The sequence below is a fragment of the Planococcus citri genome, chromosome 1, assembly GCF_950023065.1.
Source record: "Planococcus citri chromosome 1, ihPlaCitr1.1, whole genome shotgun sequence".
NCBI lineage: Eukaryota > Metazoa > Arthropoda > Insecta > Hemiptera > Pseudococcidae > Planococcus > Planococcus citri.
Window position 1 is genome coordinate 71,395,375 of NC_088677.1, and position 23,466 is coordinate 71,418,840.

At 36.7% G+C, this 23,466-nt stretch overlaps 5 protein-coding genes across 6 annotated transcripts; 3 read left to right on the forward strand and 2 right to left on the reverse strand.

The window, feature by feature from the left end:
• The first annotated feature begins 17 nt into the window (after positions 1-17).
• On the forward strand, positions 18-5,719 carry Ge-1 (Enhancer of mRNA-decapping protein 4 homolog Ge-1). The gene is made up of 22 exons (XM_065369484.1): positions 18-245; positions 484-568; positions 635-855; positions 920-1,137; positions 1,212-1,328; positions 1,392-1,577; positions 1,649-1,752; positions 1,822-2,008; positions 2,078-2,237; positions 2,316-2,459; positions 2,533-2,699; positions 2,807-2,905; positions 2,989-3,209; positions 3,288-3,374; positions 3,449-3,813; positions 3,889-4,004; positions 4,089-4,254; positions 4,331-4,463; positions 4,533-4,719; positions 4,786-4,946; positions 5,019-5,202; positions 5,283-5,719. The coding sequence occupies exons 2-22, from the start codon at positions 528-530 to the stop codon at positions 5,295-5,297; spliced, it is 3,279 nt and encodes a 1,092-aa protein (XP_065225556.1). The 5' UTR covers positions 18-245; positions 484-527; the 3' UTR covers positions 5,298-5,719.
• LOC135849468 (rRNA-processing protein UTP23 homolog) lies at positions 5,712-6,903 on the reverse strand. The gene is made up of 5 exons (XM_065369958.1): positions 6,703-6,903; positions 6,534-6,630; positions 6,339-6,462; positions 6,109-6,258; positions 5,712-6,034 (listed from the first exon to the last, which is right to left on the reverse strand). Exons 1-5 carry the CDS (start codon positions 6,820-6,822, stop codon positions 5,767-5,769), a joined length of 759 nt encoding a protein of 252 aa, XP_065226030.1. The 5' UTR covers positions 6,823-6,903; the 3' UTR covers positions 5,712-5,766.
• Positions 6,904-7,600: 697 nt separating this feature from the next.
• Positions 7,601-11,209, forward strand: Axud1 (AXIN1 up-regulated 1). Its single transcript, XM_065369603.1, has 4 exons — positions 7,601-8,863; positions 8,932-9,156; positions 9,225-9,404; positions 9,620-11,209. The coding sequence occupies exons 1-4, from the start codon at positions 7,964-7,966 to the stop codon at positions 10,559-10,561; spliced, it is 2,247 nt and encodes a 748-aa protein (XP_065225675.1). The 5' UTR covers positions 7,601-7,963; the 3' UTR covers positions 10,562-11,209.
• A 2,630-nt stretch (positions 11,210-13,839) lies between these two features.
• Positions 13,840-16,382, reverse strand: shu (shutdown). The gene is made up of 9 exons (XM_065370094.1): positions 16,084-16,382; positions 15,918-15,997; positions 15,609-15,846; positions 15,252-15,525; positions 14,989-15,184; positions 14,707-14,916; positions 14,524-14,635; positions 14,338-14,445; positions 13,840-14,254 (listed from the first exon to the last, which is right to left on the reverse strand). Exons 1-9 carry the CDS (start codon positions 16,102-16,104, stop codon positions 14,042-14,044), a joined length of 1,452 nt encoding a protein of 483 aa, XP_065226166.1. The 5' UTR covers positions 16,105-16,382; the 3' UTR covers positions 13,840-14,041.
• A 2,034-nt stretch (positions 16,383-18,416) lies between these two features.
• LOC135849621 (heat shock 70 kDa protein 4-like) lies at positions 18,417-22,548 on the forward strand. 2 transcript variants are annotated; one of them, XM_065370106.1, is made up of 2 exons: positions 18,417-21,035; positions 21,232-22,548. In XM_065370106.1, exon 1 carries the CDS (start codon positions 18,591-18,593, stop codon positions 21,033-21,035), a length of 2,445 nt encoding a protein of 814 aa, XP_065226178.1. In that variant the 5' UTR covers positions 18,417-18,590; the 3' UTR covers positions 21,232-22,548. The 2 variants fall into 2 exon arrangements, with proteins under 2 accessions (XP_065226178.1, XP_065226186.1); XM_065370114.1 differs by having other exon boundaries at positions 18,417-20,988.
• Positions 22,549-23,466: the final 918 nt, after the last annotated feature.

The window sequence follows — 23,466 nt, forward strand, 5'->3', positions numbered from 1 at the left end:
ATTTTTTTGCAAAACTGCAAAAGTCAACCAAAAGAATTTTTTTACAATTTTCGAAAAAATAATCAGTTTTGAGTCTAAGTTGCAATATTTGCCGACATTAAAACGAATTTTGAGTAAACGTATTGTTTTCTGCGAACATTATTCGTCTACATTGGAGTTTCTATGTTCAGGCTGACGTACTCCTTGTCACATAATTAGTCGAGAGATATTCCAATACCAATTTTTCGACCAGTTTCCCTCTATCGGTATGTATCTTTTCTTCGCATGGTCTCTTTAATTATATTTATACTCTTAAAATATATTTATCCGAATATTGTATCGAATTGATACTTCTCTAAGATATTGCTCAAATTCAGAACACAAATATCCACCGAAACATGTGGTGCTCTTGTGTATTTCTATGCTGAGCCTAAAGTCGGCTTCTGTTACACAGACTAGCATTATTTTGGTCTTTGTTCTAACCTGTACATGCGTCGGTTTCAGAATTTATTGAATTAATGCTTTCAAGTTTGTAATCGAATGAAAAGATGAATGAAACAAACGATACAAAAATGTCATCTCAAACAATGTGAGTATTGCTTCATTATTCGTAGTAATAATAAATTCAAATTAATAATTTTCACTATTTATGCAGAGATTATTCGAGTCTCGGCGATCACGATGTGAATACCGGTACGTCGGTATTAGTGAACACCGATAATGTTACCGTTATACCGAGTGGAGGAGATCATACCATTGGCAGCTCTAAAGTGAAAATGACCAATGTCGTTGATTACACCTGGGAGCAGAGATTTTACACGGGGCAAATTTTAGCTGTACATATTTCCGGAAAATACATCGCTTATGGAATTCAAGGTATTATTACATCGTGCTAAATGTACCGAATTCGGTTTTTAAAACGATGAATACGTATTTCCAGGCAAAGACTCGTGTAATATCAGAGTGATCAGTTTTGCTACTTCGGATCGAGCACTTATAAAAGGAATCGAGGGCATGGCTCAAGATATAGCTTTTGCTTTCATATTGGCTCCGGTTTTATTAGCTTGTATTGATTCGGTCGGTGACGTGTACGTTTATACCATCGAAGAAAACCAATTGAATGCCTTAGCGTGTTGTTTAATGGTTCATATCAAAGAGGTAATTGTTCGATTTCTGATTGCATTTCGCGATTTCACCTTTTCATGTATCTTATTCGGTTCATTTTCCCGTAGACTTCATCATCACCACCGGACAGTATAAATAAAATCGTTTGGTGCCCTTATGTGCCCGATGATGAGCAAATGGAAGACGATGATTCGTCCAAGTTGATCGTAACTCGTGGAAATAAGGTTGGTTTTACAAATTCGTCTCCGTCTCGACTACGGCCACATTTTAATCTTATATTTTCATAGGCTCATATGTGGAATGTCACTACTATCAATGCTCTTCACAACATCATCCCCGTCTCACCGGAATCGGCATCGGAAGGATTTCTCGAAATCAAAGTCGATAAATATTTAATAGTAGATGTTGCCTTTTCGCCTGACGGATCAACTGTTGCTTTAGCTTGCTCGGATGGCGGTATTCGATTTTATCAGGTATACGAGATCGTTGAAACGTATTGAAAATTTCTCAAAAATCGATATACTTTAACCCGAATATTTCGTAGGTGGATGAAGAAGGTCAAAGCTTTGTTTGTATCCACGACTGGCGGCCTCATAATGGAAGACCGGTATCGTGTTTGTACTTTTTAGATAATCATCTCGAATCCGAGTAAGTTTCTCTGTTTGAATACATGTTTTGACGCGAATGTATCCTAATTCGACTCTTGATTTGATGCAGCGCCGCATTTTGGAAATTTGCCATCACCGGAGTTGAAGGAAACACCGAAATAAGCATTTGGAGTTGCGAAAGTTGGACTTGCCTGCAAACTTTTAAATACGCTCCCATCAGTGAAACTCCGGCCAAGCTTAAAGTAGCTGTTGACATTACCGCGAGTTATATTTTGTTGTCTGATATGCAACGCAAGGTATATACCATTGTTTTCTCGTTGATTATTGATATTTTGATGAGTTTTTATGTTTTTTTTTCTTTTTAGTTATTGCATATTTTGCAATTGAAAAAGAATGACGAAGAAACCGGTGTAAGAATTCACGTTATTTCGCAGTTTTTATTACCATATCCGATCTTGAGCTTTGGTATTGTGAAAGCTAGCTTGCAGAATTTTAACGAACCGAATCCTTATAATTATAACGACGGTGAGTTTATTGATCCCTCATTCAAGTTCCTAATTACGAAGTTTGATCGTATTTTCACTATGAAAATTTGATTTACAGAAGCCTTTAATAACGCTAATGAACGAGAGTATTTGAAGACTGTCATCAAGTTGTATCTCGTTCAACCTAAAGCTTTGCAAGAATGTAACATTGTGTACGATCCCGATGAATTATCTTCCAAATATAATAACACTACGACCGAAAGTAATCATCTGTGATTTCATTTTCCATTTTTTTAATGAAGAAAACACTCTAAATATTACGTTTTTTTTTACAGTAATTGATGCTAAAGCGACAGCTCTATTGAATGGATTGTGTATGAAAGCGGCAGCCGAAAGTACCAATTCGAAAGATCGTGATTTGAAATTAACTGCTAATAGTCATTCGTCCATTTCGGCGGATAAAACGTTACTGCAAAGGCTCTTATCGGTTTCTTCCATCGAAGTAAGTCGCTGGAAATATTTTATTGGGTTTATAATTTTGCAATCGATGCCTAAGCGAAGTAATTTTCGTGAAAAAGTTACTGAATTAATCAATTTTATTTTTTGTAGGATAACATGAAACAACAGAAACAAACTTCCGACTATAATGACGTTAGAGTCGGTAACGGTGATTCTACGAGGAGATCTCTTGACAGGGAAAGTTTATCGGTAATTAATGAGACGTGATCGAATTATGTATTTCCTCTGTTAACTCTCATCTGACTGATTTTTTTTCACCTTTTTGTGTTCAGCATCATGTAAATGATACAGAAATGAATGGCTGTGAAGAGACCGAAGAAGATGACAATGTGGTTAGCGATCGTATGGAAGAGGAAAACGGTGTCGTGGTGAACGAGGGTAAAAGTTATTATAGCACTGGAAGCAGCCCGAGCAGAGAAGTTCAGAATATTTTGTTCTCGACTACAGATAACGACGAACCGTGCCGAAGTATACAAAACAAGACCAACGACACGTAAGGATTCTGTTGTTAATGCTGTTAAATTATCTGTACCTTCGACGTGATTTATTCTTACTGGCGTTTTAATTACAGGGCATCGTTACCTGTCACAGTATGGCCTAAAATACCCATACCGGAGCCTGAAAATCTCTGTTCAGATGCCTCTGGAATTATGAGAATGTAAGTTCGAAAAGCCAATTTAAAACTGCATCGAATTCAACTGTCTTCTCCTAACTTCTATGTTTATTTCGCAGTAATCCTAATTCACTAACGCTCAGAAACGAGATCGCTCCTGCTGATATAACTCCGTCGCAGCACACCGACTTGCAAGCAGTTTACGCTAAAATAAATTCCATCCAAGAACGTCTAGACCAATTAACCGAACAAACCCAAAGCCAGCAGCAAGATTTGAAACAGAGTGTCAAGCTCTTGCATCAGATTTTAAACAACGTAGGCGACGACGACAAGAAAAAACACAGAAATGTGACGAACACGGCTGCGGATGAGAGATATTTACAAGAACGTGTTGTTAACGCTGTCACTCAGAGTATCAACTCGATTATGGGAAATGAAGTGGAGTACGTTATTAAAGAAGAGATTAATGGAAATGTGTTGCCGTGTAAGTGTCTCGTTCACCTTTGAGTGAGTCATTTTCTGTGAAATTTCACTCATTTGCGTTTATTTTTTCTCGTAGCTTTGAAAAATTCTATGGATACTTTTGGACAACAAATGAACGCCAAATTCACTCAACACTTCAACGTAGCTGATCAACAGTTGAAAGATTATATCGTTAAAACTGTCCATAAAAAGGTAACTTTGGTTTTTAAAATTGGCGGATGTTTCGAGGTGATTCGAATTGTTTGATTTTAACGGTACAATTTTTTCTCTTTCCAGTCCGTTACAGATACGTTGGCCAATACCATGGCTTCTGTATTGCCTTCTGTGATATCTACCTCATTCGCTGAAGCATTTTGTAATATTATTTTACCCAAGTTCGAGAATAGCTGTCACGAGATGTTTGAACAAGTCAATAATTTGTTCATCGAAGGCACCAGAGATTGTGAGTTATTTTTTCACCTTCGACAGAAGATTTTACCTAATCGAAAATGAATCGATGTATTTCTCTTCCGTTACAGTTGTTAATATTTTACAAAGCAACGTACGTTCCTACGAAGAAAAACAAGGCGCCATATTGCAAACTAAAATCGACGAATTCATGGTTAAAATGGACGATATGCTTAAGACTGCCAGTATAAATGCGGTGAAAAAGTGAGTACTCGAGCCTTCTTTATCTTTACAATCGAAAATCTCTTATTTTATCAATTTCTCCATTTTTAGTGTCGCTCCGGAAATCATTAATCCGATGAAATTAGCCTTAGAAGAACAGAAAGTATATTTGGAAAATTCCTTATTAAACGTAAGCGGTACGAGTACACCTCCTCCTTTCAGTGCTATGAAGAGGCATCCCGAAGAACATATCGAGTTTCTCATTAAACAAGGCAAAGTTGACTTAGCCATTGATCAGGTATCTGGTTTCAATCCTTCTTTGATATCAGCCTGGAATATATGACTAATTAACGTGTGATTCCAGGTGCTATCTGCTTCAGATTTGAAATTGCTGGTGTATCTGTGCGAAAAACTAGACCCGGAAACGATTTTCGCTGAACCTTGCTCCCTCCAACAACATATTTTGTTATCTTTTATTCAACAGTTGTCGGCTGATTTGAATATTCAAACTGATCTGAAGCATAGGTAAGATTCGCTCGTAAATTGGAACTGAAAAGCGTGAAATTTTATGTATTAATCGTCGGATTCTTTTCGCAGGTTTATAGAAGGAGCTGTGATGTGTTTAGATAAAAAACATCCTGTCTGTGAAAAGAACTTCCCTAAAATTTTACCCGCCGTTCGAGGTCGTATTTCTCAATACGTTGCCTTTAATCCGACCAATAAGAATACTCGTAACATGAAGATCTTACTCATGGCTATTGACTCGTTGTTAGATAAAGATGTAAGATCGTAGAAATTATTTTCTCGCTGATTTGATTTTTGATCAAGTGTATGTAATTTCCTTCCTTGTTTATTTTACAGTCTTATTCGTCTTGATATTCGTCCGCTTACGAAGAAACAAGTCGTCAGAGTGTTTTGAAACACAATACGTGGTGGTGAAATTGAACGAATCGTAGGTCTTTGTTTTTCTTCTTTTTTATAATCGTGTGATAAAAGTTGGAAAGATTTTCAACGACGGGGATTTCTTGTTTTTCGTTAATCATTTCGAACGTGTTTCATTCTATTTCACTTTTAGTTGTACTCCATCATGACTAGTATTTACTTTCGTATACATGTTTATCTAAGCAGGATTTGTACTTTTGTTTTCGTAATTTTTTTCCTTTTGTTTGTATGATTATCATTGTTTTAGCATATGGAAAAAGATACCTTCCATCGATTTATTATTTTTATTAAGCGGTATTCCTTGATTTTTATAGACGTTTTATTTAATAAGTAAATGTTTGATTGATGTTATGTAACGAAGTGTTTTATTTCTTAAAAAATAGTATCACAAAATTGTACATATTTATGCGTTTGAAACAGAGCTTAGTAATTCTTGTTTTACGTGGGTTGGAATTCTGATTCTTTTTCGTTTACGTTTGAGTTTTTTCTCTTCGCTGATTGGTTGGTGCGGGAGATTTTCAATAGGTTTTTTCTTCTTTTTACACGATAGAGGATTAGGACCTCGAGGTTTTTTAGGTATCACCAGGTCATCTTTGGGTTTATCGAGGGTTCCTAGGGTTTTGAGTTTCAGTTTATTGAGCACTTCTTCTTGATAATCGCTGAGGCCCAATCTAAAATGAGATAAAACCAATTAAAATAAATGGAAAATCGAAAGAGTTGAGGTAATATTGGTGGGAATACGCACGTGGCTTGTTTTCGTGAATTAGCAAGTTCCAGAGTTGATTCGGAAGGACGTTTGAGCACAACTGAAGTCCTGTTAAAGTAGAGAATCGGAACAGTTGGTATTTTTTGTAAATTTTTCTGCAAATCTTCGTCTTGAGTAGCAATTATGTACCTAAACGAAGCAACCATGAGGATTTTAAAACAGAGATCTATGGAAAAAGGAGACATAGGTACGAAACAAATCAGCGTTACCTGTTTGAGTTTGAAGTTCCTACCATGGACATGATACATGCAGATCCGGTCACAGGTTTTTTATGACCACATTTGTGAATTCCGAAAGTTTTTACTATTTTCATAGCTCCTGAAACTTGAGCACCTGCAGGAAAATGTGATTAGACACGAACTCGGAAGTATTTCTAGAACAATATGACTATAGTAAAAGCTCACCAAGTTTTTCGGTTTCTATAATAACGCAAGGAGTCGTAAGGAGTTTAATCTCATTGCCGAGATATTTGGGAACATCTTCTTTGATTTGTACTCTGTTCTGTTAATTTAACACATCGTAAGATTGAATTTTTTGCTTGAATTGTAATAAGGTAGAAAGTAATCTACTCACTTGAAGGGAATAGAAACAAAATGTACCATCAACTAGGACTTGAAATGGCTTGAAAAAGCCGAAATTGTTCACGTAAAAGCTCAAGTTTTTGAACACTTTCTTATAGCGTTTAATTTTCATCTTTTTTTCTGAAAAATACTCCGAAAAAATGAAAACTTTCCAAATCAAATCGCAATATTTACATTTTTTTATCACACATGTTGAGAGTAGTGATGTTGATATTTAGAAAAATTTCATATCGATATATCACGATATTTTTCCAACAGATATCGATATATCGACGATATATCGATATCTTCAATATTGCCTTAAAAGTACCTATTTTTCCCATTTGTATACTCAGTCATTCTAGTTTAATTGCGAACTAACAACTGCAAAAAATTTGGTACGACAAAAAATTATTTTATAGATTTTTAAAAAAGTGAGAAAATTTTTTTTTGAAAAAAATGAAAAATTTTTTAAAATTTCTTTCTAATTTCAATTTTTACTCATATTTTTGGCTGTTTTCGTGCATTTTTTCCTCAATTTTTGACGATACGATATATCGTCGATATTGATTTTTCATATCGATATGTCGATATTGGATCTCATATCGATATATCGTTTAAGATATCGATATATCAACACCACTAGTTGAGAGATTACGAATTTTCCAGGTTCAACCGAGGAACTTTGTGAAATTTTTAGTTCATAAAAATTCCGCTAGAGTTTCCGCAAAAAATGACTTTTGCATTAGCGAACCTAGCGGTGATTGAAAGAATTACTCCAGTAAACCACAAGTTCAAAAAAATTCCGCCAGAGTTTAACAAAAAATATCGTAATTTTCACTAGCGACTCTATCGGCGGTTTGAAAAACTACATTTTACAAAATCGTGAATCATCAAGGTTGGTATTTGGGAGTTTCGTTCGATCGTGAGCTCCGAAAACTGGAAAAAATGGTTATTTTGATTTTTTAAAAGACATGTAGTGATTTTTCGCGATTTATTTTAAAAATATAATCGCGAATTCGGTTCAATTATTCGTAATCGATGTATTTTTTCGTAGTACAAACGTGTATATGTTATCCAGCGTAAATAAGCGACGTAATCTGTTGATGAATCTGATGGAAAATTACTCGTCACAACTCACAATCGTTCAACTGAAAATGTAGCTATATCCAACGGGGAACGGGATAATTATATTTCACATAATTTCTTCAATCTTAACGATTTTTTCCGCACTCGTCGATTTTGCTCGCCTCTTTGGTCGAAGCAAAAAAATCATGGATTCGAATTCCGATCAGAATATTCCGAATTCCGAACAAGATTCGTGTCGAGCTGGAATCACTATCAGTGATACTGATATCGCTAACGTGCCCTCGGCCGATAACACTAATGACATAGCCGAACCGAATCAAGACAATCGTAGTGAAACGGAATCAAAAAATGTGATATCGAACGAACACGAAGAAAAACAATACGATAATTGTCGCGAAATCGTCGACATCTACGACCAAGAGTCGAAGCAACAGATCGTGAACAATACGAATTCTACCGATCTGAATCAAAATTCGGAACTGTACAGAAACTTTTTGCCTATCGTAGAACTGCCAACTTTGGCCAACGCCGAAGAACTGCTCAAATCTAATGAAGTTCTGTCTAGTACGTTTGATACGTCTTTATGCAGCGAAGAGGATACATCTGTTCAGAATACCTTTAATACTTCGCAATCTAGTCTGTGTACTGATGCTGAGGCGTGTTTGACACGAGAATGTTCGGTATCTTTGCCCAATATCGATGATTTATTGTCTCAAACCGATGAGAATGGACGAACCGATGTCGTTAAAATTGAAAATTCCTTAGATACGATGTCTACCAGTTTTTACGATCCGGATAATCCTGAGACCAATGTGAATCAAATTCAAGACACTTACTTGACTTCGGTTTCGACTCAATCGGCCGATGATACGATCTGGCCCGATGGTCAGGATCCCGAATACGACGATATATCCTATTCTGATTGTAATACCAGCGCCATCAGCAGTAAGAGTAACTTGAAAAGGAGTCGGAATATCTCAGATACGAGTACTCCGATTAAAAAGCCAAAGAAAGGGATAACGTTCGATTCCGTTAACGTTTACTACTTCCCTAGAACGCAAGGATTTACGTGTATTCCATCCCAAGTACGTGGTCTACTTCGATACATCGTGCTGTAGCCTAATTTATTAACCTATCGATTGATTTTTTTCAGGGAGGATCTACGTTGGGAATGTCTTGGAATCATTCCCATACCAAAAAGTTTTCCTTAGGCGAGCATGCAGCTGAACAAAGGCGAGCTCATAAGCAATTTTGCTCCCAGCAGTTTTCAAATTCGAGAAATTGGAACGAAATGGCCACCATTTCAAGCGAGGATAGCGATAGTGATGAAATCATCTCCGATTCTGAGATGGATTACGAAAATTATAACTTTTTACAGGTAAAAGAATCTGTTACGTTGTTGATTTACTAACACTGTGGAGAACTTACGATTTTTCTGTTTTTCAGCCAATTCCCACTCGAGAACGTAGAGCCATGTTGAGAGCAGCCGGTATACAGAAAATAGACTCTGGTGAGAAGGATGAATGTCGATCGATTCGATTATCTAGAGAGTTCTGTGGGTGTACGTGCCAAATGTATTGTGATCCTGAAAGATGCGTTTGTGCTCAAGCTGGAATTAAATGCCAGGTTAGATGCGAGTCTCGTTTTTATAGGGCTTGTACTCAGTTACTTTTCAAGTAACCAAATTATTTGATTTACTTTTGGTTATTTTTTCAAATTATTTTGGCTGTGTAATGTTTTTAAATCTGTGCCTTTTGAAAAAAAATGTCATTTTCCCCACTGAAATTTATATGCGTTCAACTGCTCTACTTTATTCATACCCTTCTGTCTACTGATTACAGGTCGATCGTATGAACTTCCCTTGTAGCTGTACCAGAGATGGCTGCGCTAACGAAAACGGTCGCGTCGAGTTCAATCCGGTCCGAGTCAGGACCCATTACATCCATACGCTGATGCGTCTAGAAATGGAGAAAAAACACGAAGAAGACGAGCAACGTAACAAAATGATGCTAAACAGCATGGAATCGAACATCGGCGCGGCTCAGCTCTCGTACTCCAATTCTCCTCTAGACGATTTGACATCCGGCGGCGGCTCCAACTTGATGAATTTCGCCTACCATCATAACGATTTGCAATCGTATTATTCCCAGCCTGTAGTTTCTGGCTCTTACGGCGACTCTGTGGCGACCAGTTCGTCTTCTTCATCTATCGTAAACTCGTGTTTCAATTTCTCATACGGGCCCGGTGATCAATTCGTGTTACCTTCGTCGGCAGCGGCGGCCGCAGCAGCTGCTGCAGCTGCCGCCGCAGCATCGCTCGCTTATCACGAATCGATGTCCCATTCGAATATAATTAGAATGGCCTCGTCGAACGACTACTGTTGCTCGGGTACTTCGGTCAATACGGCTTCGTCCGACCATCACCATCATCATCACTTGCCACAAGAACCATTACGCGCGTCCGAATACAACGACGATGACGACGATTTGCTCATGAAGCAGCGAAACGATCATAGTTTTGTTCTTAGAGACCTTAGCAATGGTTCGGATAACGACGGTAGCGTCGTAGACGCGAATAATGTATCTTACACTAACGATGCTCATTCGACAACGTACATGCAATTGGGCGAAAATTACAATCAAGATGATGCTCCAGGAGCCCAGCAGCCGACCAGCTGCGATACATCGGCCGAAGCCAGCGAAGAAACCGAGAAAGAGGAATCGGATAGTGAAAATTTCGGTAATATTATTAAAAAAACAATGGTCGAAAGTGTCATAGCCTAAAGATAAAATGCAAACTGCCGCCATAACGGCCAATCGGGTCGTTTATTTATTTCATCCGTCTGTTATTTATTTTGTATGATATTACGTGTTTTTTTTTGTCGTTCTGTTGAACGAGACAGTTTTATACGAATTTTTTGTTCGCTCTACTGTTCATTTGTTCCTTACGTCTAAGAATCGATAATATTTTAGTAGCGTTGTTTTTTTTTCTTTATTTTTTTACATGTATTCTGTTCTCCTGTTTACCTTCTCGCTCTATATTTACCTCTATCCTGTCTTATTAGTGCTGCTGGAGTAGATCAAGCGTAGAATTATACGAGTATAACGTGAATAATAGTGCACCTTACGCTTTTTTTCCTTTCGGCGTTGCGATCTGCGATCTGCGATCTCGTATGTGCTTTATGTGAAATTTTTTAGAACCATCCCGCGAAATTAGCATTTATATTCGAATGTATATGACGAATACCCTGATTAATTATGTAGTATGTATTGTCGAGAACAAGCTTCTTCGGTTATTTTTGTTACATTCTTTTTTTTCTATGATATGCAATGACACCTTGCCGCTTTTCGATTAACTTAAATCTGATGTGTATGTGTATCGTTTACGATAAATCGAAAATACGAATAAAATAAACTTATTTATATCGATGACTTATGACTGATTTATTTTATTCAACTGTTAACTCATTTTTCAGACTACACCACAATCCAACCGACAAAAAGTGTAATGCTGACTGACTTTTTTGCTGCCCAAAAGTTGAATTGGTATTTTATAGATAGTGGTCGAAAATGTCAGAAAAAGCATTTTTCACATTTTCGTTGTTGCAAAATGCGGGAGGGGACGAGGCTTGAAAACCTCAATTTTCAAAATGACTCAACGAGCTCAAATTTTTTTAAGCTTTCAAGCAAAATAAGTCTTAAAATTATTCAAAAGTGACCTTTACGACCTATCTAAATGAATTTAATTCAACGAGAAATTCAAATATTTTGAAGAAGTTTGAGTTCGAAGTTGAATTATGATTTTCGAAATATTTTATGGGTCACATGATAAAGTTTCGGAAGAGATCAATCAAGGGTAAGCTGAATGTATGAATATAATCAGTTATAAATTTTTATAATTAGTGTATTTTCAAGTTTGGCTCCAATTTTGAAATTTATTACTTTTAGGGCAACTTAGCCTAACAAATCAAATTTTGGAGCTTGAATGACCTACAAACTACATTTTAAAAATCGAATCTCTTGGAGTTTGTATGGCCTATGTCTGTCTATACTCATTAAAAAATGTTTAATTGATCTCTGAAGCTGACATTACCTCCAAATAATTACTAAATTTCAAATCATTTTCAAAATTGTCACCACCTACACAAATCAGTTTTCGGAGTTTGCGTGTAAATTTAATATTGATTTTTGGAGCTTGCATGGCCTCCAAATTACTAATTAGAAAATTGGAAATTTTTGGAATTCACGTGGCTTCAAAACAATGGAAAAGTGAAGCAACTTTTGAAGTTCGCATGGCCTTCAAATTACAAAATTTCAATTTGCATTTTGATAAGCGAACAGACACCTTGAGATGCCCGGCAGACAGGCGAGACAGCAGAGTCAATGACCTTAAGAGACTAGTCAAGAAGCTAGAAAACCTTGAGAAGCCAGACAGGCGGGGCAACGACCTTCAGAGACCAGACAGACAGGTCAATGCCTTTAAAAAACCAGACAGAAAGCCCAGTAATCTTGAGAATCCAGACAGAAAGGTCAATGACCTTATAAAAGTAGACAGAACTTCAAACGATCTTGAGAAGCAAGACAGAAAGGTCAATGACCTTAAGAGACTAGTCAAGAAGAAGCTAGAAAACCTTGAAAATCCAGACGGGTGGGCCAACGACCTTCAAGGACCAGACAGACAGATCAATGACCTTATGAAACCAGACAGAAAGGTCAAGTAATCTTGAGAAGCCAGACAGAAAGGTCAATGACCTTATAAAAGTAGGTAGAAAGCCAAACAATTTTGAGAAGCCACACAGAAAGGTCAATGACCTTAAGAGGCTGGTCAAGAAGAAGCTAGAAAACCTTGAGAATCCAGACAGGTAGGCCAACGACCTTCAGAGATCAGACAGACAGGTCAATGACCTTATAAAACCAGACAGAACGCCAAGTAATTTCGAGAAGCCAGACATGAAAGGTCAATGATCTTAAGAAGCGGGACAATAAGGCAGTCGACCTCGAGAAGTCAGACAGCCAGGTAGATGACCTGAAGAGACCAGAAACTAGACAGGCGAACAACGAGTCAGGTGAATGACCTTAAGAGACTGGACAGACCACTTTGAGAAAACAGACAGACAGGTCAATTACCTTGAAAAGACGAGGCAGAAAGGCATGTGAACTTTGAGAAGTTAGGCGGGTCAATGACCTTCTGAGGTCAGATAGGCAGGTCAATGCCCTTATGAGGTTAAACAGGCGGTCAGACAACGTTGAGAAGTCAGACAGACGGGCCAACGACCTTTCTAGGTCAAACAAGCATGCCAATGACCTTACAAGGTCAAATAGAAAGCCAGCAGCCAGCAGGTGGCTCAATGACCTTCAGAGGACCTTGAATATAGGATAAATTTTACTACACTTGAATAATCATTGTTTCTCTCTATAATATTATGTGTCAACTTTTTAAAAAAAGAGTTATGGTAGATATTTTAGCCCATTTTATGTACGAACTCTAAGATTCCGAAAATCAAGATGAATTAATTTGAGCTGAAAATTCTTCAAGTGTTCAAAAAAAGTTTTGATAAAGATAAAAAAATATTGGAACTTTTTGTCAAAATTTGATTAGTTGGATGAAACTTTTTTCTAAATTCTCGGAAAACATGACTCCAATTTTGGGCTCAAAATTTTAAAAAAATGCTCAAATTGCATTTTTGTTGAAACTAGATATTTTAATCCCCTTTGATAGGTCACCATGTCCCTTTTTCAGAAATCTCAAAATTCATGATAGATTTTGAGCTAAAAATTCATCAAAAAAGTGTTGATGGAAAATTTCAATTTTAACCCATTTTGATGAGTGTCTTGAAGCCTTTTTCAAAAATCTCAAAAAATCATGATCCAAGTTTGAGATCAAACTTCTTTAAAAGGTGCTCAAAAACAGTTTTGATCGAAATTTTTTATTTTCTACCGTAATTTTAAACAATTTTAATGGATTGCATGAAACCTTTTTAAAAAACCGCAAACATCACGATCAATTTCAAGCACATCTACAATTGGATGAATTTCATAAAGTAGTTAAACAACAAACAAACTACCACTCATATCAATGATTTTATTCGACTCTAACAATATATAGTAAAATGCAAAATGAACGATTTCTATAATTCTTAAAATGAAAGTTGAAAAATAACAAATAAAAATCGTAGAAAAACTGAAGCCGTAATATCGCTTTTACAGAAGTATAAACTGGTAAAATTAATATAAAAACACGCGTCGCATTTCTGCGAATTAAACTTATGACTTTTTGGTAATAATAAACGTTTCAACACCATCGGTTTTATTCACTCGGAAAGAGAGATGATTCTTTTTGCAAACCATCTGGCAGTATTCTTTTTCAGTCGGCGTAGCTCCAAAGGAAAGCTTCAACGAATCTTGGTCCGATTCCATCATGGTGTTGATTTGAGAAATAATCATATTCTTGAAATCGTCGTTTAGGGCATTCACAGTCTACGAAGAAATAAAATAACGCATGTTAAAAACTTGAAAATAGCGATCGAAAAATCCTCGAAATTCCAATTCGTAATACATACTTCGTCGAATTCATCTTCTTCCTCGGTAGCATCATTTTTGCGGAATCCGAACATAGTTTTGTACATCTTTTTTTCTTTCTGGTCATTCAGTGTTTTATCTTTGGTCAACTGTTGAAATAAATGAACGTTGAAAGATACAAAATTGAAGAGAAAAAATCGTAAAATGATACGACTTGTTTTACCAACCTTATCCAGTTCTCTTAATATATCTTCATCGTCGGGTTTAATTTTCAGAGCTTTTTTCAAACGTGCTTGCGCCTCTTTGAAGTCACCGAGAGTTTTCAGAGCCTTAGCTGACCTATTTAAATACACGACGTAAGTATAAAGAGGATATTAACTCGTAAAAAATACACGTACTGATCGTCTTACTGATACAATAGTTTCGGGCAATTTTGAGCTAATCCTGGACAATCGTGGAGAGCGTTGTTATACGCAGTGCAAGCCTGTCTAGATGCATTTTTAGAATTCAAACAAACGCATAAATTCGTATACAACTTGAGCATCGCTCTTCTGCCTTCGTTCTCCTCAGCGTCGTTCGTATAATGAAACTGAGCTAACTGATATATCGCTCTTCGGTAACTGAATAGTAATCAGGTTATTAGTACGAATGATATGTAAAATACACCTAATGCAAAAGTGAATTAAACTCACGCTCTGATAGCGCCGTTGACGTCTTTCCTATGTTTATGCAATTTATTGCCAAGTTGACGTAGTTTCGTACAACTGTGTAGAACTTCTTCGAACGTTCTTTTTTCCTGAATTTCGTCATCGTCTTTCCCATGGCGGGCGATCACATCCTCATTTTCGGTAAAATCAATCAGTTCCAGATGGAGCAAGATGGTCGTATCTGCAATGAAATGAATCAATCTAAAGATACTGCTATTTTTTATCATACACTTTACTAAACCACTCACTTGGCAGGATTCTCGGAGGCACACCCAATTTGCCGTAGGCGTACTCAGGATCTAACAAAAACTTCGATTGTTCTCCCCTTTTCATGGATTGGATAGCTATAACCATTCCTACGATCATTGAATCGTATCCTAAACGAAACGAGTACGGTTTTTTTTGACGTAATCTCGATGCATCGAAAGGAACCTCGTTATGATCGTTGTACATTTGATAATGTACGTAAACAACGCATTTACTACTATTGCCCACGACTGGACCGCTTCCGCATCTTTCCAGCTGCAATATCATAGAACAGATAAGTTTCGGTACGTGTACATTTTACGTATAGACTCATCATCATATTGTGTACAAACACTCACCAGCTTTTTCACTTTACCATCATCAGTTAGACATTCCATCTTTCTCTGATACGTAGAAAAGGGTAGAATACCGTTCTTTCCATCGCCTTCGTCTTCGGAGTCGACATCTAGATTTTCGGTCAATATATATGGCTCGAGCTCCTCATACGGGTAAACGGACATCATGTCCAACTCCTCTTCACGGTCTGCTTCTTCTTCGGTGGCGATGGAGAATTCCGGACACTTCGACATGATGTCGCTGTAAGACGAAGCCTCATTAAATTAAAATAATAGACAGAGAAGTGCGACGAATGTTGATACGAATACTACCTCAATTTGATCGGGTTCGCCAAACGAGACACGGATGGTTCGTTGCTGTCACCGTCGACTCCATCTTCCACATCGGAATCCTAAATCCGAAGAGAAATTAATCATTAAATGATGAATAAGATGTTAGAGTTTTAAGTGAATTATGATATAATTTTCTTGGTTTTACTTTATGATCGTGTTTCGTCATCTTCTAAAAAACAGGCTGGCGAGGAAACCGAAACGAAACTTGAGAGATTGCCGGGTTAAAAGCTGAGAATGATCAGTAATAATTAGTTTAATTACAAAAATAATTCTTCCTTCAATCTATTCATTATTCAATAATCAATCAATCATGGCGGGCGGTTTTCGCATACGTTTTGTTATTTATGTGACCATTTTGTCAGCTGGCTGGTGGATGAGGATACAGCATCGATATTCTAGTCAATTTTGAATTTTTCCAGTCCACAAAGCTCCTCCAATTCCAAATATCGAAATCTTTGAATTTTTTAATTCTTATTTTTTCAAATCCAAATTTAAGAACTTCGAAGGTTTGAGAAATTCATAAATTCAAAATTGATGACACTTGGGTCAGGTCAACATAAATTGCATTGATATTTTCAAAGAACTGTCATTCAGATTCAAAAAATACTTATTGGACGAAAGAAAATAAACACCGTAGGCTATAGGTAAAACATATAATTGTTTTACTTCTCGAAACACGAATCTCCAAAAGCTTATCAATATTTGCCCTCATTTCGTTCGCTCGAGCCTCTTCGATTTCCTGTATTTGAATTTAAATTTCTAAAAAAAACTTCATTAAAATTCAAAAATTTTGAAACAAAAAAAAATAGACTCGACTTCCTACATAAAAAAATGTTGTTTTTGTACTTCTCGAAAAACGAATATGTTTCCAAATTCAACAGCTTTTGCACTCGTTTTGCTCTTATATTTATTCGTTTTTTTATAGCATTTCCATTCCAAAATTATAGGTAATAAACCAAAAATTTTAAATATTATACTTATACTTACATTGGCCCCAAGTTCATGGAGCAAAAAAACAAATGTGTGAAGTTGGAATTGGAAATTTTGGTAGGTAGGGTTATTAACAGGAGTTTGAGGAGTTGCCATTTGAGCCAAATTTCAGCTTCATTGGAGTTTAGTTCACGAATTCAGATTCCCTCGTGAGTCTTAAGGAAATTTGCCTCCGAAAGAATTTCTTAGGAATAAATTTCCGCAGAAATTTAGAAATTTTGGAAATTTCAAGTTTTCGCTAGACCAGCTTTTCGTGCACAAATGTCAACGTCTCATATTTTGTCCACCAAAAAGCACATGTTTTTGATGTTTTTTTTTTTTTTTTTTTTTTTTAAGAGGAAGATTTTACTAGATTAGGTCTATTAGGGCAATTTGATCATTTCATCAATTTCTTATTGGAAATTTTGCATAGTAATCATATTTTGAATATTTCTTTTAGCAAAATCATTTTAATCATTCACTGTGGTTGAGAAAGTAGGTATAAATTTCTTACATTTCTGGAACGTTTATGAAATCTGGGAAGTTTCTGAAATCTGGCAAGTTTCTCTGAAGATAAATCTCCGCCGAGAATTTCACATCTCTACAGTATCTAGTCTAGTCTATAGACTATCATAACTCAGTCATAAGCGGTAAGTGTTAAAAAATTACTTATAATGTTTTATATTTTCTGTAATTTAAGATTACGAATGACATTCTGTAGCTTTCTGTGGAGTGAGCAGAGCTCGAACATAATTATTACAACAAAAGAACAAAACAGAACCAAAAAAACAAAGCAAATAAAAAAATTTGAAGTTTGAAGCTTTGAAGATTGAAAAAATTCATAAATTCTAATTGATAGCCTGATAGGCATAAAAAACGAAAACGAATTTTAGGCTAAAGAATTTAAGTTTAGAACTTTGAGATTGAAAATATTTACCTATTGATTCAAAATTTACTCATTAGCAAATGAAAATATACTAGATTAATACTTCATGTATGAAAAAAAATCAAAAGTTGAAAACGAACAAAAAATTAGGTAATTAATTCAAGGTATTAATTCAAGTTTAAAAAACTAACAATTTATTATTCGAAAAAAAAAAATCGTAAACTCAAAATTGACTATGACTTATCAACAAAAGAACAAATTTGTAGTTGGGTGGTTACATGATTACAAACAAAAAAAAGGCAAAAGAAAACGAATAAAAATTAAACGTTGAAGTTGAACTTTGAACTTCAAAGTTCGAAGACTGAAAAAATTCGAACACGCATTTTTCAATATTGCACCCCATCCACCGGCACGCCGACAAAATAAGGTCTAGATTCCAAAAAAAATACCAAAGATAAAACCCAGTAATTACACGTAATTACCAAATATCATCGCGGTCGTAGCGGGGTCATAATTTCATCCAATCACAGACGAGAATGAAGTATCTCAACCAATCAAAACCGTTTATTTCGGTAATCTTCTAGAATTTTCCTGCACGTTTCTAGTAAGCCAAGAAGAAATGGTGAGTTGAAAAATTCAACATTCTCATCGAGTCACTGTTGTAATCTCATTTTTCAAGTAAAGTGATCTCTGCGAACGTTAATTTTGCGAATTACTTGTTCGTTGTGTGAAAAGCGCGTTAATTAAACAATTCGTGTATTTCATTCGTCAAGTTAGTCATCGGTTATCGCTGAAAAATGGCTTCGATGTTTGTAATCGGTATTGATTTCGGTAACGAATCGTCGTATATAGCCGTACCTCGAGCCGGAGGAATAGAAACCATCAGTAACGATTTCAGTCTGCGAGCAACTCCATCATGTGTGGCATTCAGTAATCGAAACCGAATTCTCGGTGTGGCGGCCAAGAATCAGCTTATAACCAATCTTAAGAACACCATCTTCGGATTCAAGAGGTTGTTAGGTAAGCAATTCGATGACCCGGCTATTCAACACGAGTTACGTTTCGCACCATACCCAACCATTCGTTGTAAAGATGGTACGATCGGTGTCAAAGTTCATTACTTAGACGAAGAACACGTATTCACCATTCAACAAATAACCGCTATGTTTTTCACCAAGCTGAAAGAGACCGCCGAAGCGGCATTGAAATGCGAAGTCAATCAATGTGTGATATCAGTCCCTTCGTTTTTCGATAACGCCGAACGTCAAGCGTTACTGGACGCAGCTACCATAGCTGGTTTAAAAGTATTACGTATATTCAACGAAACTGCGGCTACGGCGTTAACTTACGGTATCTATAAGCAAGACCTTCCAACCCCGGAAGAGCCGCCTCGTAATGTTATATTCGTCGATTGCGGACACACATCTTTACAAGTATCCGCTTGCGCTTTCAATCGAGGTAAATTGAAGATGTTAGCTTCGACCGCAGATCCTCAGCTGGGAGGACGCGATATCGATATCATTCTCGCCGAGAGTTTCAGCGAACAGTTCAAATCCAAGTATAATATCGAGCCGTCGAAAAATCCTCGAGCCATGTTACGTTTACTCGGCGAAGTTGAAAAACTAAAGAAACAAATGTCCGCTAATTCTACGAAATTACCTTTGAATATCGAATGTTTCATGAACGATAAAGACGTACACGGTGATATGAAACGTACCGATATGGAGGAGCTTTGCGCCGGATTATTCGAACGTGTTGAACAGACTATGCTGAAATGCTTACAAGAATCCAAGTTGAAGAGAGAAGAAATACATTCCATCGAGATCGTAGGCGGTTCGAGTCGCGTGCCAGCGATTAAATCGCTCATCGAGAAGATATTCGGTAAAGTACCTAGTACAACGCTGAATCAAGACGAAGCTGTAGCTCGTGGTTGCGCTCTTCAGTGCGCGATGCTTTGCCCGGCTATCTTAGTTCGAGATTTTAGTATCACCGATATTCAAAATTACCCGATTAAAGTGATTTACGATTCGAAAACTAACGAAGATTTGGAGGTATTCCCTAAAAATCACCCGATACCGTTCGCTAAGAATCTGACTTTCAATAAACGCGAAACTTTCGAATTGAAAGCTGTTTACGCTCACAATAACAAGTTGATCGGTAGATTCATCGTTAACGACGTCAAGCCCGACGCCGAAGGTCAAAACCAGACGGTTAAAGTCAAAGCTCGTATCACTATTAACGGTATATTCACCGTACCCAACGCTACTTTGTCCGAAAAGCAAGAAATCGACGATCAAGCCGAACCGATGGAAGTAAGTCCACCACATCCGGGTTCCGAAGATCAACAACCGTCAGCCGGAGCTGACTCGGCTGAGAATTCGACGCCCGAAAACGACGTCGATATGAACAAAGGTAGTGAAAACGGTTCCAAATCAGCCGAGAAGAAAGAGCGTAAAAAACGATCTGTGAAAACCATCGATTTGCCTGTGAAAGTCGAACTAGTCGGAGCTTACTCTTCGAACGAATTGAACGACCTGACAGAACAAGAATGTAAAATGGTATCTACCGATCGTCAAGAGCGAGACAGAATCGACGCCCGTAACGCTCTCGAAGAATACGTTTACGAGCTCCGAGGTAAATTATCATCGCCCGACGAGCTCGCTACGTTTGTACCGGACAAAGAACGAGAGAAATTATGCCAACAGTTGGACGAGATCGAGAACTGGCTCTACGAAGAAGGCGACGATTGCAAACGTCAGGTGTATTCCGATAAGCTCAAAAGTCTACAAGATTTCGGCGAACCGATTAAAAAGCGTAAATTAGAGTTCGAAGTACAACCGCAGTTGCTGGAAGAATTTAGCTCAACTTTACAATTGACACAAAAAGCAGTCGATCAATATAACGCCGGCATAGAGTCGTATTCTCATCTGGAGAAAAACGAAGTCCAAAGGGTTCAAGAGTCGACAAATTCAGCTTTCCGATGGGTCGAAGAAATACGTAACAAATTGAACACCGCTTCGCGCCATCAAAATCTACACATCACCGCGGATCAAATCAAATCCGAGAAGAATAAGTTCGAACAAGAGGTAACCAAAGTATTCCAAAAACCAAAACCGCAACCACCCCCTGCGCCGCCCCAAGAACCGAGCCAAGAAGAAGCCTCAAAATCAGGCTCCGAAGCTAAAAGCGAATCCGGTAATGCATCTCAGTTACCTAACGGCGATGAGAAAATCGACGCTTGAGTAATTCTACTTTTTTCTTTTTTGTAATCGCATTTTTTTCTCTTGTTTCTTCTTTCTACCCCTTCTTGATTACATCATCCCCCGCCGTGATTTCTTTCTCGTCATAGTGTATATTATATCATTACGATCTTGAATATAATAAATTTTTGTTTGTGATATGAAATATTTACGTTTGTGTATTTCTATTATATTACAGCCGAACCGTATTGAGTTCCTAAAGATTGTTGTTGTTGTCTCGCCATAACAGCGAGATTCCTCTTCTTAATCTTTTCGTGTGTATCCGAGCGCCGCAAAACATCATGTGTACGCGATTTACTCGTATCGATGGTAATTCTATAATTAAATTGTCATCTTCAATGGCGATTTTTTTTCTCTTCTCATGTATTGTTAACAGAGTAATTATTATTCTAACGTGTGTAAAAAAAAACCAAAACGTAAAAACATTTTTTAACGCCATACTTACACCACATCTGATAAATTACCAACTGTTTTATTATTTTTTTTACAAACAACCGAATCATCTTAAAACGAACTGAATCATATTTACACGATATCTTTAGAGTTTAATATAAAGAAATTATTTGAAGAGTGATATTCCAAAACTCGCTTTGTCCATTTTCACAACTTTTCAGGAGAGAGGAAAAACAGCTTCCCTTTAAACGGGTAAATTGGCTTTTTAGGCGAGTTTAGCACTTTATTTGGGTGGATTTATGATGTAGGAGTGTAGGTATACATTTCATCCACTAAATACTGCTGAAAAAAATTTCAATAAAAATGGACAAAGCGCGTTTTGGAAGATTATTTTTTTTTTAATTTTTAGTGAATTGGCTATTTAGGTGAGTTTAAAACCTCATTTTGGTAGGTTGATGATGTAGGAATGTGAGTTAATACTTCATCTACCAGGTACCACTGAAAACCCAACTTTGATAAAAATGGACAAAGCGAGTTTTGGAATATCACTCTTCATTTATTTAGTTTAACCAAATATTGTACGATTTTTTTCTGTGTATGTATTTAACAAAAATGAAATTACAATACGATTTATGTATATCACCGGAGGATGCTTTTTAAAAAAGATTTTTGTGTTTTTATATTTCTCGAGAGAAAGCGAATACCTGCTTGTTGTACCTACGATGTAATGTTTTACCTATTTCATTATAACATTCCGAATTTATTTTTTTGGCCAACGTTGTTGTTCTTTTTGAGTTTAAAAGTTCGACTTTTGAGGTTTAAGAGTTTTGGACTTTCGAGTTTTAAGGGGTGCAAAGTGTACGTGGGGTGTGTATAGTGAGCTCTTTAGATAATTTTTTCTTTTCTTCGTCCGAGGTTTTTGTTTTTATTTTATTTAATTTTTTTTCTCGATGGTTTAATTGATGCGTCTGTGTATTTTACATTTTGTACCTTGTAATAATTTCGAAGTACGAGTGTCAAATAGCGAAGCAGTATAGAGTTATATTTTACCATTTGGCTTATGTGTACACGATTCTCGTCTAATAAACGTGTGTAATTCGTATTGTGTGTGTTTTTTTGTACGATTTAGAAAGGTTGGGAGAAGATTTAGGGGATTTAAATCGATGAAATGGAAATCGAAGGAATGCATGTGTCATTCTTATCTTATGCCAAAATGATGACTGAAGGGATACGAAACGAATTTCTTTCTCAATACAAAATTTCTCTAAAACGTTTTCTTTCTTTGTGTCAAGTTTTCGATGCTAGGTTTAAAAGGTCAGCATTTTTCAATGTTTGTATTACTTTTATCTACGTACAAGTAGAAGCGAAAAGCTAAGAGATTGGAATAAAATCGAATCGAAGAAACGAGGTCACATCTAGATTAAAATTCCCTGCATCTGCATATCAATTATCGACGTCATTACCATGATAACGAATTGGATTTTATCAGTTTCATTGTCCTCTGGGTAGTGGGTACATTGTTGAACGTGAAATAAAACGGATCAATATACACGTAATTAATTCACACAATAAAAAAGAATAAACCTAGCAACAATGAAATCAAATAATGTTGGTAACTATGGAACTTCATGAACTGTCCTCCAGGTGCCTATTTTGATGAAGAAGTTCCAGGTGGTAGCCTCTAGGTCACATGGATTATTCCATGCAACAATTCCAGCTGCCGGTTGTGTTCGAAGTTGCTTTAGAAAACATGCTATTGAAATTATTGCAAAAATTTCTCGTTTCGCTACAATTACTGCGCCAGATTCTCTGATCAAACCAGGCTCAGGCTCAATTTGGACTCAGCCGACTTCAAATTAGTCAGAAAATGTAATAAAAAATGCACACTTTGATAACTTTTTTTGGCTCTATTTTGAGCCCAGAAATGAACCATTTCAAATTTAGAACGAAACGCTCTGGTGAAAATCAGACACTGGAAATGAATTCGCCGACCAGAAAAATCTCCCTAACTGAAATTTTG